We start from the raw sequence: 16,725 nt of genomic DNA on the forward strand, positions 1-16,725 counted from the left end.
AGTGCACTGTAATTTAAAACAAATATATGATACAATCAACCATTTCCTGGATGGAGTGATTAGAAACAGATAGAAATTAAGGTTATATTTGTGACTAAGTATCTTGGTTTCTCTTGACCTCATCTGACCTCATGTTCACAAAGACTGGATTCTTCTCCTGAACGTTTAACAGCCTCACTCCTTTTCCTTCTCTCGATTACATTCTGAACCAGCTGTGCACTAACCGTGATCAACAATAGTCCCAATACATTTTAAAAACATATTTGCAGATAAACAGACCAAGGAAACAAAGAAAGGACACAAATAATGGAGCACATTCAGACCAAGTCCTGGTGGATTATTGCTTGGCCGAGGGCGCCATCTACCGGTAGAATCTGAGAACTTCTCATTGCGTGTATGTGAAAGTGAAACAAAAATGAACGTGGAGTTGAAGGGGAAAACCAACGATCTAAATTCACTTCGTTCGTGCGTTAAAAAGCAAAGACCAACACGAGGCAGAGAGAGGACAAACAATCATGACCAACTTCTCTACGATATACAAACTGTCCCTGGTTGCTGCTGTCTGTTTCATTAAAGGTAAGGCTACGATAATATGCGTCGCTTTACAGGAAATATCTGTGGATTTTGTTGCTCTGCTCTGAACCAATATACGATATAAGTTACTTGTAGGCCTATGCATATGTAAATCCAAATATAGCAGAACAGCTGTCTGCGTCTAGTCTACTATAAATTGATAATGGAAATTTTAACATAGAACGACCCCAAGTTTCACTTTAAAGCTGTGCGTTATTTCGTGATTCTTCGTTCAACATGTAAGCCGAATGTAGCATAATATCTAGTCAAGTGTAAAATATGTCTACATTTTTTTTAACTATCATATTCTTTTAGCTTTAACATATATTACGTGAAATTATTTGTTTACCTAATGGAGTTTGGTGTGTTGCTTTTAGTGCAGCAGCGCCCTCATCTGGCCGAAACGGTTACCTTCCAGTGGAAACGAAACAAAACAAATCAACTGAAAACAACTCAAAGTGCCTTCACAACAGTTAAAATAGGCTACAATTAAGAAAACCAGAAAACATACCAAATAGGAGAAGGGGAATCGCATATTACGCCTTCCTCATTGCATTGTAGGCTATATTGAGGTAGAAATGCATACATAAATGTAAACACAGTTAGGGGGGAAAATGGTGCTAAATTCCAAGAGAAAAATTCCTCATAAAATATATAGGCTAAACCAGAAAAAAGAGATTGCCTACCACTAATTTTTTCAGAATCATGTTCAAGGTCCAAATGTTGAACTTAAAATGCACTTTATTAGATCAATTCTATATTTGGTTCTGAAGAAATGTTAAAGGTTTTGTAGAAAAATGTCTAATATTTGAGAAATGTTGGAGGGTTCAGGGTTGCCACAGAAGAACATAAAATGCTATTGACTATATTACCCTGTACTATTATGATTATTATGCTCCTGTTCCACTTGCTTTTTTGTTTAATTAATTTTTTGTTAATTAATTTTTAATGTATTGTTATCTCTACTGTCCAAAGCATGCAGCAGCAGCTGTCCAGTGATGGAGTGCTGGTTTGTGCAGGAGAAGGTGGGTCGAGGAGGAGGTTTAACTGCAGCTACGAGTCAGGAGAAATCGCTGCTTCACATAAAAACAGACGCACACAGTCACAGTGCAGGGTCCCAACAGGCCCCATCCGACATCAACCCCGACAGGGTCTACTTTATCACAGGTTAGTTAAAAATTACACACTCAACAAGATGTGTAGCTGCACATTTATCCAGATCCATCACCTCCCTCTTCAGGTCAAGCTAATTGTCTCGCATAATATTCCATTTATTTACATTGTGAGCACCAGTGATATACAAATTAAAATGTATACATGTGACCCTTCTGACTCCTCTCTCCTCAGACCCAGCTGCCACTCTCTGCCACAGCTCCCTGAACCCCCCCAGAGGCTCAGTGCAGAAGCCCCAGTGTGAGATCAACCCCTTCCTGCCTCAGCCCTCCACACTCAAATGGGTCGCACCGCTCACAGACTCCGCCAATAGCCCCAAATACCTGCAAGCCGATTGGTTTTCAACTTCCATTCAGGGCCTCAACAAACAGCTGGCCATTTCCACTATCACACGTGCTACCACAGCAACCAAAGAGCACAACGGTAATGATTTATGTCAACGTAGACCATTTGAAATTATAATTTGTCCGCCAGGGTCACCCAACTGCTTCCATTTAGATTTTTTTTATACATTTTTTTTTCATCTATAATTAAGTTTAGTAAAAAAGTGATTCAGTGATTTGCGATAGTTTGACGATTTCTCCCTCACTGTCTGTTTCCTCAGTGATCTTGAGTGTGACTAGTAAAACGGTCTCGGTGCAGGCGAGGCTGGGGGAACCAGTGCTGCTGGATTGTGGCTTCTGGGCCGACCCGTCCACGCCTCTATCCGACTTGGGTTTTGCCGTGGAGTGGCGCTACCAGTTCAGAGGCGACGGGCGATTGGTTCTGGGCTACGACGGCAAGACGGACCGCTTGTCAGATACACAGGAGGAAGGGGCCACACTGGACTATGAGGGTTTGCACCAGAAAGGAAATGCGTCCCTGATCCTGCAGGAAGCTAAAGTGCGTCACTCTGGGATGTATATTTGCACGGTGTATCTGCCGTACGTTGTGGCTCAGGTGGCGATGGAGCTTGAGATTGTAGGTGAGGGAAAAGATTGTACTTTTTGTTGTGATTTTTAAGTCACACCTGCATGCTTTAAGATGGTACTTCTGAAATCTGTTTTCTAACCCTGGATCAACACTAACAAGAAGAACGGTCTCTCTCTCTAGCATTAAGTCTAGGGATGAAGCTTTGGAGAGGAAATGTGCACTGCTTATCAGTCTGTCCATGTTGGCATTCATGTGCCGTCACATACAGCCTGTTATTGTTTAGTATCTGCTGTCAAAAAATGCTGTAACAAACAAATTATTCTGTTAGAAAATTAAGAGCACATAGAAAGCTTCAGGATTAACCAGATAATCATTATTCTAAACTTTTTCTTATTGTCTCTTCTTTGCTCCTTTCACCCAGAGCCTCCATCCCTCTCCATCCACCCCTCCCCTCTGCCCCTCGCTGTTCCTGGCCAGATTCTGACCGTCCAGTGTGAGGCGTCTGGCTTTGCCCCCCTGTCCCTGGAGCTCACCTGGGAGTTTAAAGGTGCAGATGGGCAGTTGAGGCCTCTGGGGTCGGGCAGCGCATCGGGCCACAGACAGGCCTGGGATGGAACCTACAGCCAGAGCACCAGGCTGGAGCTAGACACATCCACCATGGACCTGGGCAGAGGAGGGGAGGTCACCTGTGTGGCTGTCCATCTTGGAGGCACACGAAGGGCCAGCATGAACCTCAATGTCATCGGTAATGTGGAAGAATGTTATAGTCTTTAAAGGCCAATTTACTTTTGGTTCCGTAACAAAGTAAAGGTCCCACAGGGATTTTTAACCTGGTCCAGGCATTCATTGGTGAAAAAGTGAAGGAAGATATTATATATTTTTTCTTCTGTTGGTTGTATATATAAAATATATTTAAAAAATGCAAAAAGGTTCAAATATATTCTATACAATTTATTTGAACTGCTTTCAATGGTTTCAATACAGAAGTGTATCGGAACTTCACTCCAAAAGTTTTGAAATTGTAAAAATTAAATATTGGAACACGATACTGATATTGTATCGGATCGGTCCTGTCCCTAGGTTGAATGTTCATTTTTAAGTTATCTTGTTGAAATCAGTCAATACTTGAATTCTGTCTTTTGTCTTTTCAGGGTTCAGTGGTCCCTCCATTGAGGACTCCATGGCAATGGTTGGTGTTGCACTAGTGCTCTACGGTCTTATCAAGTTTGTCTCCTGGACCTTTTGCAGCTCAGGTAACAAATATTCCACAAACAAAAATGCCTTGTATACTTTCAGTTATAATATCAATTTATTTTGATTCATTTCCAACTTAGAGAAGAATTTATGCTATCTTACCACTTGGTTACAATACAATTTAAAACATAAATGAAACTTTCAAAAATAATATAGTTTGGACAGTATGCTATTTCAAAAAGATACAGATATGTACATTTTCTATTTTGACTGTTGTCTTTTATTTTACTGAACACAGGCTCAGACAAAGCTGATCAACAAGACAAGGTAATGTTACATTGATGCTGCTTTTTCATTCTGAATGTCTCACAAATGCACTTCATGTCCACTTTTATTTTGTATCCCTGCTCATTGATATCTCCTCTCAATAACTTTCCACTTCTTCCACTTACAGAAAGATAAGTAAAGAAGAATGAAGTCTCCTGCTGTGGAAGTGTGATACTGAACCAACAAACATGTCTATTTTTATATGTTAGTTGGGGTTTGTTCATGCAGACAGTAATGTAATTCTATTTTAAAGCTATCAATGATAGGAATGACGTACTGCCGTGCTTTTCTGGAAAGGGGTTCTGTTCTGTCTAAATATGCTTGATGTGATTTAACTTTAAAGCAATATAACTGCATCATCACACAGGCCTCCCACTGTTCACAACCTGTGTCTTGTCACATACACTGGATAAGGCTCAGAAACTTTGGGAATGTTGAAATTATACTGTGTTGAAATATCTGTTTCAATTTGGAGAAGTTACTGCTTCCATATGAAGATCCCTTATGTTATATTAGACAAAAAAAAAACGATGTTCTTTAATGGAACAGAGCAACCCTGTGTGTGTGTGTGTGTGTGTGTGTGTGTGTGTGTGTGTGTGTGTGTGTGTGTGTGTGTGTGTGTGTGTGTGTGTGTGTGTGTGTGTGTGTGTGTGTGTGTGTGTGTGTGTGTGTGTGTGTGTGTGTGTGTGTGTGTGTGTGTGTGTGTGTGTGTGTGTGTGTGTGTGTGTGTGTGTGTGTGTGTGTGTGTGTGTTTAAGAAAGAAGTCAAACATATTTTGTAAATAATCCAGGACATTAAAATTAATATTTGACTAACAAACCAACAAACTTAATTTCTTTTCTTTAATATTTTTTAAATACAAAAGAATAATATGTTCTTATTCTTAATGTAAAAATGTTTTGTCATGTGTTTTTTTCCTAATGTTTTCATCGTGTGTTGATAAGAATGATGCTAAATTAAATTTACATAGAAATGTGAAGTAAATGGTACATGCAGAGCAGATGATTTTACAGAAGGGAAAATTTGTATCTGAATTTTTAAATTGTAATTGTGGTCTGAATAGTATGTGAAATAAACTCATTTCCTAAAACATGCTGCCCCAAGTTACAGTTTATAAATCAACTTCTCTTGTCCTGTCCATGGACCTATTATAAAACACCAGTCAGATATGCAGGTCTGCCATATTGTTTGAAAATAACATTATAATGCTCATTTGAAATTGTTTTAATAGGATAAAGGAGAAAGGTGTCTTCTTGGATGAATGTGATTTTTTTCTTTTTTCTGTTCGTCAGCAGAGATGATATGCTTAAGAAATATAGGATTAGTTCAAGTTGAGCAAATAAAGATACGTTTAGAACAACTTAAGTAGGCTACATGAATTATGTGAGTAGGCTATTCAAAAAGTAAATGAACCGAGTATGTACAGTTGTCTACGGGCGGATCAAAACAATAGGGAGCACTGGTTCTGCATTTGAAGTGTAAAGTTACAAGAATGCAAAAGTATATTTTTCAAATAGTATTCCTCTTGAAGAGAATGAATAAAGTCACAATAGCTCTCTGTTTGATTAGTTGGTGGCGGTAATGCTCCGATTCGTTCTCCGCAAACTACATGTAAAAAACAACTACAAAGGAAGAAGTAGAGAAGAAGAAAATCGACCGATGTGAATGTGGTAAAATAGAAAATGTGAAGCATGTGTTGATGGAGTGTGAGAGGTACTTGGGGAGAGAAGGAGGTTGGCTGGTAGGGTGCAGAAAGCAGGAAGAGTGTGGAGTCTGGGTGGCATACTGGGAACAGCAGGGGAGGGCGTAACACTTGCACAGAAAGCAGTGATCGAATATTTAAAGGACACAGGATTAGTTAAAAGAATTTAGTATTTGTTTAGCCTAACCCCCCCCCCCCCTCCCCTTTTTTTTATTTTTTTATTTTTTATTTTTTATTTTTTTTTATTGTCTCCTCCTATACAATTATCTAGTTATCTGATTATTTATTTTATGACATAAATGCGGTTGTTACACTCCGGTACAGTTGGTGGCGGTATGCACCAAAAAAGTTATGGTTGCAACCCGCCAATAACCGAAAAGAATAAGAAGAAAATCGACCAATGACAAACGACATTACTCACCATACACCATCTAGCGACCAATCAGAGGCGTCGATGCTGACATTACTTTAGCGGTTCCTTCTACGGTTGGCATCGGTTGGCATAGCATAACTTGTCGATTTTGGTAAACAGAAAGTATAAATTACGGATTATAAATCGAGTACGCCAATTTGTTTCGTGTAGGAAGTTATGTAATAATATTAAAAACATAATGAGGGTTTTCTTCCAGCTTGTTATTTTCTTACCTAGCTCACTTTCTATTCAAAAATCTAACTAGCCTCTCAATGCTAATGTCTGCTAAGTAATTTTTAGTGTTTTACTTATTTTCGCGTCAAACAGCTCATACACAACAGGTTGGTAAGTGTGATTGAGTTATATTTTAATTCTGAATTTACGAGAGTGTACTAATCTGTCTGTACATGTGTTCTGTGTGTGGTAAGCGCGTTTTTTAGCCTGACAGTTTTCATTCTCTCAAGCCATAGATACCCAATGACCCTTTGTTTGACTGTTATAAATATACTCTGCCAAAGATCTTAGCAGCGTTACACATGTTTACAGATGTCATATTTCATAAGCTGGCACCATATCTCTGGTCATGTTTTTATCACAGCTTTTGGTTCACATTGTTCCTGATTCAAAACACAATTTTGACCATTTGAAATCTGGTGCGACTTGTTTTAGCGCGACATTATTTTCTTGTTCGATAAAACAAAAAAAGTAGAGAAATATCTTTTTACTCCACAAATAGAAATATTGATAAAAGTGATATTGTCTTGGTATCAGTAAAAAAACACTTGTGTCTTTGGATTGTATTGGCATTTTTATGTATACATTAAACTACACCCAGACCTGCTTTAGCTTTACTCAGTAGACATATTTTATTACTGCTTCTCTCAGGTTTTTTCGAGGATAAACACTTTCTATATTATAATATTTTTTAGATGTTTGAGCCGTCATCAGCATAAAATTAAATATTTTATTTGCTCCTCTTTCAAGCTTTAAGCTTCCTGTTGCTTCTTCAACATCTTGTACTTTCAGTTGCGCTGATCCACATTCTCCCTGTTTTATATTTTCCTGAAGGCAGCATTAACCAGGGCTTTGGATGGCGGTGGCGCCCGCCTCCTTGGCGGATCAGATCATAGTCCTTGACGATGACGATGAAGAAGAGGAGAGTCCTCAGCCCTCCTGCTCTGCCTCCACCTCGTCCTTTAAGCATCAAGCCGTGAAAGCCTCGCCCCTCAGACCTCAGCAGCCGGCCCCCACACACATCACCACGTCACCTTTTGCCTCAGCCAAGAAGAATACACATGTTCTGCAGGCAGAGAACCAGAGGTTGTTCACGGAGGTGAGCGGATATGAAGGGGGCACAAACTTAGTGTTTTATTGAGGTGGCTTACCTTTCTTTATTTTTTTTTTTTTTTTTAAATTTGATGTGATTATGTAGATATTACAGTCACATCTATCACAACCAGGACTGAACTGGACCTGAATCACAATGTGCTGATGTGTTTTTTTTTTCTTTTATCATCTCTCTCTAAGCTTGCCTTCACTTCCTTCCTGTTTTATTCTCCCCACTCTCCCAGTTTGTGGAGCACTGCTCAGCTCTCACTCAGGACTGCCCAGAGGTTTTGTCCTTTCTCCAAACCAAGCATTCCAAGGCCTCCCCCGACTTTCTGTCATCCGTGGAGTTCAGGAACGCCTTGGGACGATGTTTGACGCGTGCTCAGGCCAACACATCCAAAACCTTCGTCTACATCAATGACCTGTGCACTGTACTCAAGCAGCACGCAGCCAGGAAGAGGCTGATACCCACCAAGGTCGAGCCAGAGCCCTGTACCTCCACATCAGGCCCTCTCCAGTCCACCTCTGCTGTGTTCAGAAGTAAAGATGAGCTGGATGAGGAGACGGAGGACGGGATACAGCCTTCCACCTCAGGGCTGCAGGAGGGAACCGAGGACAGCAAACAGGAACAGGAAGTGGAGAAAAAGGCAAAGAGGGCCTCAAAGAGACAGGTCAGTGTTGAACAGTATTAGGCTAACTGACGGTATAACATAGTCATTATTTATTTATTTTTCACAATTTAAAATGTATAATTTAAAACTTGTCACAATGTAATAAAGAACACAAAGCAAACAAAAAAATAATGACTGACTTTGATACAATGCAATTTTTATTATTTTATTACGTTTTTTTTACAGTTTGTTAAGTGTTTATGAAGTGTTTTCTTTTTTCTTCTATGATCGAAAATAAAATCCCATTGTAGAGCAAAAAAGAATCAAACTGAATGAGTAAAGTTGTAATAAAGTAGAAAATATTAATCCACCTTTGATCTATTACAAGTCATATTTTCTTCTCCCTTCTTTTGACACGCAGCGTGAGAAGACACACCTTACCCTACATGTCTTTTGTTCATTTTCTCTCAGATAGCGTACTTGGAGAACCTGTTGAAAGTGTACAACGAGGAGATCTGCCGGCTGCAGCAGGCTGAGCTGAGTTTAGACGAACTGGCAACCGAGGAATCTTCTTACATCCAGGAGCACAAGCTGAAACGCAAGGTCAGGCTGGAGTTGGATTCAGTTTAGGACTGAAAGCTGTTGAAAAATATAAACTGCATTACTATTTTTTGCTTAACATTTGCCTAGAGCGTAAACAATGTCCTTAGAAACCTGTAAAGTAGAGTATGCCATGTTGGTGGTTTGGTTTGTTTTGTCTTTTGTTTTTGTGTTCACTTTTTCAGTTGCGTGTGTGTGCTTGTTCTCTAAAAAAAAATATCCAAAAGTAAAGTATTTAAAAAATAAACTGCATTACACACCAGGTTGCTTGACCGCTAGTCACACTTTTTCTTTCTGTCCTTTTCTTACAGATGATGAAGATTTATGAGAAGCTGTGTGAACTAAAGGGCTGCAGCACACTGACAGGCCGAGTCATCGAGCAGAGGATCCCCTACAAAAGCACTCGTTATCCCGAGATCAACAGGAGGGTGAGCTGAGTGTTGTTGGTTTCAAAAGTGTCCTTGAAAGCAACAGGCTGGATAGAACTTGTTTTTGCTGCATATATAAGTGTAAAAACATGCATAACTCAATGTTGCATGAACATCATTATTATAACCATCGGTGGGTTTTTGTAAAAATCTTAATACTTCAGGACTTTTGTCAGATACATTTCATATCAACATTGAGGTGAATAAATTAAAGTAGTACAGTCAGTGGATGTAGTTGGAGTAAATCAACAACAAACCTCACACTGCAGCAAAATGACGTCAATACTTAAAATGACATCAGAAAACAAATGAATTTGCTCCTGATCTCATACCCTGCATCTCTTCTTCCTGTCAGATCGAGCGTTTTATCAACAGTCCTGAGGCACAGAGGAACCCTCCTGATTACCCAGACATCCTCCAGCAGGTGCTGCGTGCCAACGAGCGCCACAACCTGTGTCTGAGCCGCAAACACATGAACCAGATGGCCCAGGAGGCCTTCAGAGAGACGGGCAGCCAGATGCAGGACAGACGTCACCTGGACATGGTGTACAACTTCGGCTCGCACCTCACCGACCCCTATAAACCAGGTAAGGCTACGTCAAGGATGAAATATATTCTGTCGGCCTTCTGACATAAAGGATGTTTATCAATACAAACATAAAGTGGATACATTTTTTGGTTTGTTCCTACTTACAAAAAGTAAAATGAAACTATAAAACGCACTAAATTTAAACTAAACAGTCAAGCAGAAAACAATATTAAACAGAATCTACGGTAATGTAATAATGTGTATAAAAATCTATATAAAATAATATAATACGTCTGTCCAGTAAATATATGAATATTTGGTAAATTAATCTTGATTAGTTCAGCGTAATCTTGTTGTGTGAGGGGAGAAACTAAAACAAATTGACTACAGTTGAAATATAAAATAGGTATTTCATCTGGGTAAGATTTCAAAGTATCAAAAATAGCTTTCTGAAAATCAATTTAAATTTTCTTTCCTCTCTCTTTCTCCACCACCTTCTAAAGCCACAGACCCGGCTCTGTCGGACCCCTCACTGCTGCGGAGGCTTCGGTCCAACAGGGAAGAGGCTCTGTCCCGTCTGGAGGAGGTCATCACCAAATACGCCGTCAGACAGGAGGACACAGAGGAGCAGGAGAGGAGGAAACGGCTGGAGAAAAACAGCAAGGACAAAGAGGTATGGGGGCATCTGGGACACGGTCACAAGCGTCTTATCCTGGTTTTGGTTTCACATCGATAAATGAAACTTATGATTCAAACCGTATAAAGTGGCCACTGAGTGTACATTTAAATGACCTGCCTCACAGCGAGTCGGTTTTTATACGTGTCAGAAACAAATGGAGCCCAATGTCTGCAACACATAGAATAATGATAATGAAATATTAATTGTCAGCTGTAATGTAATTTAACTTGTGGTAAATGCAGTAAAGCTCCTAGAAATTGAAATGCTGGTATTATTCTTCATTTATGGGACCACCAACACCAGGACCTGCTTCAGACAGATCTCTTTCTGACTCTCACACATTTTCTTTTCAGAGCCAGAAGTCAGAAAAGGGAGAAGGAAGTAAAAAGGTGAATGGACTGGCAGAGCAGGAAGAAGAGGAGGAGGAGGAGGAGGAGGATGATGAAGATGATGAGTCATCAGACCCAGACATAGAGGAAGAGATCCAGGCCAGCACTCAGCAGGAGGGACCAGGTCAGAGCGGAGATATCAATTCAATGTTTACATGGTTAATCCAGTGTCTGTTTTCCTTAATTTGGTGAACAATTCTGTATGTGTCTAAAACATATTTGGAAACACTGTTCCTATTAGGTTTAGAATATCCTATTTAGTAATGAGTATCTCCCAAGAATCTATGCCCCATATTTAATAAGTATATAATTTCTCTTTCTCTTTATTGGTAAAAACCTGAAAATGTTTGGTTTGGAAAATCACATTCCCTGAACATTACAGCGTATATCACTGCTTGACCCAGTGGATTTCACTGCATGAATTTTCCTCTGTCCAATAGACGATGAGAACGATGAAGACGACAGTAATGAGGCGGAACAAGCGTGTGATGGAACCAACAAGGACGACCAGGGAGACCAGCTGTCAGCGAGCGTCTCTGCCGGGGAAGAGGACGAGGAGCCGGGCACTAGTGGAATCAGCCCTCTCTCTGATGAAAGCAAGTCCCAAATATCTCCTCTGTTACACACGCCCTCCCCCAGACCCAGCCCGAGCCAATCAGAGCCCATGCAGACGGATAATCAGACGCAGTTGTCTAATGGTGACCATGCTGGATCAGAGGAGCCCGTGGATTCATCCAATGATGTCACTACAGACTATGTAGACGCCTTCCCAGCAGCAGCAGCCAATGGGGTGTCTCTGCCCCTGTCACCAGAAGTGATAGTAGAGAAATGTGACACTCGAACGTCCTGTGGTACGTCGCCTCCGCCAGGCTCCAGAACCACCAGGAGCCTGAAGAGGCAGAGGGACGAGATAACAACAGGGAGCCCCCGAAATACAAAGCGCAAAATCACACATGACAGGTACTGTAAGGCTTTCTGTATGTCTTTGTCCTGTTCTAGCTTTTATCAACACACTCAAGAAAATGCTCAGGTTGAATCAAGTTTATTTAACTTAATTTTGTTTGTTGATTTTCTTCCCCCTCTTTACCTTCTACCTGCCCAATTATTTCTCCCGCCATCCCCCTCTTTTATCCATCCATCACTCCCTCGTCAGTGAGGAAGATATCCCTCTAGACATGGGAGTTTTCTGCTGCAACTCTCCACAGCAGGCAGAGTCGACACGAGCAGACACTCCGACCAGGGAAATTGTTAGCAGCTCACAGTCCACACCGCCTCCCAAGAAAAACAAGGTGGGAGATCCTAGGTGGTAAATGACAATGTTAGGTGCATGAATATCCATTTATGATCATAGGATACCAGGAAATGTTCAAATGTCCTTTTTCTAGTTTGGATGAGAAACCCTATAGTTACCCGTTCCCCTTTGACTTTTCTATCACAGTTAACAGTAAACACCTTTCTAAAACTCAAAATATTCTTCCAAAAATATAAATTAATGTATAAGAAAATGCTCTGAGAGGAATTAATACGCTCCACATTCCCTCACATAAAGACGATTTTTCATCAATATGTTTTCCACGTGTATGTGTGTTAGTGTAAGATTACACATTTCCTAACTGCTCCACTGTTTGTGTTTCCAGGTCAACGTGGCCACCCAATGTGACCCAGATGAGATCATCGTGCTGTCAGACTCAGAATGACTTTTCCTCTTTGACCTCTCACTGCTGCAAGGCTCTTCAACATGTCACTGCCACTGTGGGACAGATTGCCTGGAAGCACACACATTTTGTATGGGCAGTCCTTTTCTGCTGGCTTGGGAAAAGGGATTTTTTTTTTCTCCCAATTCAAAACTGTGAACTTGTTGATAATATGAACAATAACAACAATAACCCTGTTGCTGCGGAGAACAGCGAAAACTTTGAATAGGGTACCTCATTGCGCTTGATTTAAATACACCAAACAAAAGCCAAGACAAGTGTTTTTGTAATGGACTTTAATAAAATATTTGTAACCCTAAAATTCAAAAGAAAGCTGCTTAAACGGGATCTTTTTTGGGGGGAGAAAATCAGGGTTTTGGGAGCCCTATTCTTCTGCTTTGACTACCTGATAGCACAGCTGTAGTTCTCTCTAAACAGGGAAACTTTGGCTAATGTTGATCTTGGTTGTGTTCCAAGCAGCCAAACCTCTGGGGCTGCGTTTCCTCTGGTTTCACTGCAACACTACTGATGTGTCTGATGTCTAGTTAGTAGTTACATTGAAATAATTTTTTTACTTCTATGAACACGGAGCGAAAGATACTTCTCTTGGGATAATTGTTCCTTGACTTGAACTTTTTTTTAGTGTGGTTTAGGTAAGACAACTAGTGCCTGGAAAAAAAATAACTTTGCAGTCGAACAAACAGGGCCCAGACAAGTGAGTTTTGGTTTCACAGATTCTTGACTGGCGAGGGCTGCTTTGGCCCACCGTCAGTTTGTTTACATTTTTATACTTCGCTCACATTTGTTTGATAGGAGAGGGACATGGTGGTCTGTATAGAATAGATTTGAGATTATATTTTACTTGAGGTTGCTATTTATGCATTAAATTGGTGAGCTGTGCTGTGGTTTGTACTCTGCTGATAGCGATGTGTGGACTGCAACAGTGCTAATAGAGAACAATGCCTTTTTTTATTATTAATTTGACTTTTGACATTGTAAGGTAATAAAGTAGGGTACTCAGAACTTTTCAGAACTATCTTTTGCAGGATGGCGGAATAGTTTCCACGCAGCTATCGGCTTGAGTGAGGAATACCGACGAGGTTAATGCTCAAATGATTGAAAGAAGAGGCTAGCAATATTTTATGTTTTTTTTATGGTAAACAAATACCATAGAAATACCCCAGCTAAGGATGAATATTATATAACTGTGAATCAAAAGCCCGATATTTATTCTTTGTTTGATTGACAGAACTTTATTGTTGTGTGTAAACTATTTCAGCACACCAGTGAGTCCCACTGTTAGATTGGACCATGTGCTCCTTCATTATATTGAACATTCACATTTTGTATATTTTATATTTGTTCAGTCCTACCAAATGTGTTTTAATCCACAACTTCAAATAGTCCCAAGACCCTGCTGACTTCTTCTTGACATTTTCCAAAAACAACAGTATCCAGGTTTTTAAGAACTTAATAAACAATAATTATTACAGGGTAAGGAAAGTATTCAAAGATTGTCTGAACACATGGATGGATTTGATCTTGCATGAGATTTGTTGACCTAATATAAAAACATAGTATAATGCCAGCCTTATCCTTTTTAGAGGCAGTTGGACAAAAATGTTTTCTCATGATTCAAGAAGTAACAATCTCAAACAGAGTTGCACCACGACAAAGTTGATCTTGTACCTGTACCTCTGCGTCCAGAGCTGTCTGAGATAATACAACACAATGTTGACAAGAAATACATTTTTTATTTTCATACAATGCCCCGGCCTTTTTCATCAAAAGGTGAGGTAAAACCTTTTGGGGAAATCCTCTTCGAAGTTAGTAGAATGTATTCCTGGACACCAGTCATTGTAGCTATGACCTGCCGGGCCTCATTTATGCAGAGGAGGGATCCATCGTTCACTGTGAATTCTTTCTTTTGCATTTTTTTATAATAAAATTTGATATTTTATATACAGCTTCTGTCTTGCTGACTTGGGATTTTTAGTTGTTTTTTAACTTAATTCATAAGTAAACAGATTGTTCTTCCATAGGGCACGACATTATTAAGAAGATCAAGTATCGGCCATTATGTAAATAATCCAAAAAATATAATACCAATTCTTTGTCAAAGTTATTTGAAAATCTCAGGGTTCCCACTATCAGTTTAGAATTTTTAGATTGTTTTGGTGGCCATCTCTGTCCTCATGTCACTATCAGTCTGTCCGTGCATCGTATGAATCGGACCCAGAGTTGTAGTAGGAGAGTAAACGTGGCATCTGTAGCTTCTTTGTTGTATTTGTTGTATTCCATGGGGCAACCATGGCTCAGGTGGTTAAGCGGGTTGGCCAATGATCCAAGGGTTGGCGGTTCGATCCCCGCTCTGCCACCAGTGTCATGGTTGTTGTGTCCTTGGGCAAGACACTTCACCCACCTTGCCTCGTGTGAATGTGTATGTCTGCTGTATGTTTGAGGTGGTGGTCAGGCGTGTGGCTACTATGGTAGTTTACCACCACCAGTATGACTGTGTGTGAATGAATGGAACCTGGAACCCTGTAAAGCGTCTTTGAGTGCCTTGAAAAGCGCTATATAAATCCAATCCATTATTGCAATTTATAATGTTGCTTTGGCAATTTCTTCTGAATATTGAGGCATTTAGACCAGATACCAGGAATAAACCTATTTAGTTAAGTTCAGGTTTCAAGCACACACACACTCAGAAATACAATCCTAGATAGATTTACAAAAAAAAAAGTCATTCATTCGCACCAAATAATTTATTAATTCATTATTTTGATACAGGGTCAGAGGTGAATATTGACGTATTGTAGTTTATTACATTATTAGTACCACTCAGGATTTACATGAAAAAATGGTCTATTCAACTGTTATTATCTGTTCAACAATCAACTGGTCAATCAGACACATGTAAGACGTTTTGTAATATAGTTTGTGGAATGTACAAAAACAAATTGGCGTTCAGCTTCTCTATTGTTTACATGAGACTTGGTGCAAGAGAACCCATGTGTGTTTGTAGTTTGAGATTAATATCTGTTGTACAGTATGTCAGAAACTGTTCAGCGTGTTCGTGAAGCAAACCAACAAACCACAACCTGTTCATTCATGAATTTGAACAACACTTAAAAAGACATTGTGAAATAACAGGTAGCTTTGGGCCCTAAGCCAACAGGTTTCCTTGGACAAATTAAAAACTTGAACTCTCTTTGGTTCGTGTGTTTTTTTTTTCATCGTACAGACCACATCTGACTGTTTAATTGATTATATGAGGGATTTTAAATATTACAAATTGTAGATTATAGTGCAGATTTGCACATCACAAACTACTTCAGGGCTGTAACTGACTAGAGGAGAGAGTTTGTCTATTCAATCACTGAATGTAGAAAGTAGAGATTCAGTAAGACTTGTTTCACAATAGAGACCAAGATATCACACATTTCTAATCCATCCCTTTCTGAACACAAAGGTCCTGCTGTCTCTTCATGTTTTTCTGGGGGAATAAAAACATAAAATATACATATCATCTAGACTACTTACATTCACTCTCAGTGAAAGTTATCTACAGTATATGCAGGGGCACTGACACTTGAATGTGTTTAAAGTCAACACCTTGGAAATAGCATTACCTCACCATTTCACACCACATTTCTCACACACTGCGCTAACAATCATCTGGCATTTCTCTGCAGCTGTTCAGCAGTGGCGTATATACAAACAGGAACTGATGTGAAACCAACATTTTCCACAAACACAACTGAAGAAGTTACAGAGGAAACGCATGTAAAAACCCATCATCCTTTCATTTTGTCTGAGCTCAAAACCTGCGTATAAAAATATCCAATCTCAGCCTTCATAGAAGGTAAAACATTCATATCGTGCTTCCCTTTGTCCTACATAACTGGAAATGTTAAAACATCTCTGATGGCATGCACAATCTTTAAAAGCGCATACTGTATGTATTTTGTCCTCCACCACTGGCTGTCTGTGCTGGAGCTACACCGGCACATTGTTTTTCTACACAGTTTGATTTGGTTAAAGTACATTAGAGTAGAAGTGAAACAATAATACTGCTATATTTTCATAAACACATATTATTGTCACACTGCTGCAAGTTTACATTGTCATAATCACTTAAATACAATACCAAGTATGACCACGGGGGCGGGG

At 39.7% G+C, this 16,725-nt stretch overlaps 2 protein-coding genes across 3 annotated transcripts; both read left to right on the top strand.

Moving 5' to 3' along the window:
- Window positions 1-404: 404 nt before the first annotated feature.
- tapbp.1 (TAP binding protein (tapasin), tandem duplicate 1) lies at window positions 405-5,269 on the top strand. The gene is made up of 8 exons (XM_080045046.1): window positions 405-576; window positions 1,549-1,740; window positions 1,921-2,169; window positions 2,351-2,710; window positions 3,080-3,403; window positions 3,810-3,911; window positions 4,151-4,179; window positions 4,307-5,269. The coding sequence occupies exons 1-8, from the start codon at window positions 516-518 to the stop codon at window positions 4,316-4,318; spliced, it is 1,329 nt and encodes a 442-aa protein (XP_079901172.1). The 5' UTR covers window positions 405-515; the 3' UTR covers window positions 4,319-5,269.
- Window positions 5,270-6,360: 1,091 nt separating this feature from the next.
- Window positions 6,361-15,017, top strand: daxx (death-domain associated protein). 2 transcript variants are annotated; one of them, XM_080045928.1, is made up of 12 exons: window positions 6,361-6,405; window positions 6,621-6,638; window positions 7,362-7,626; window positions 7,865-8,293; window positions 8,705-8,836; window positions 9,145-9,261; window positions 9,617-9,848; window positions 10,294-10,463; window positions 10,823-10,982; window positions 11,299-11,818; window positions 12,012-12,147; window positions 12,496-15,017. In XM_080045928.1, the coding sequence occupies exons 3-12, from the start codon at window positions 7,384-7,386 to the stop codon at window positions 12,553-12,555; spliced, it is 2,199 nt and encodes a 732-aa protein (XP_079902054.1). In that variant the 5' UTR covers window positions 6,361-6,405; window positions 6,621-6,638; window positions 7,362-7,383; the 3' UTR covers window positions 12,556-15,017. The 2 variants fall into 2 exon arrangements, with proteins under 2 accessions (XP_079902054.1, XP_079902053.1); XM_080045927.1 differs by having other exon boundaries at window positions 6,374-6,634.
- The last annotated feature ends 1,708 nt before the right edge of the window (window positions 15,018-16,725 follow it).

Source organism: Ammodytes marinus (assembly GCF_949987685.1).
Source record: "Ammodytes marinus genome assembly, chromosome: 17".
Lineage (NCBI taxonomy): Eukaryota > Metazoa > Chordata > Actinopteri > Uranoscopiformes > Ammodytidae > Ammodytes > Ammodytes marinus.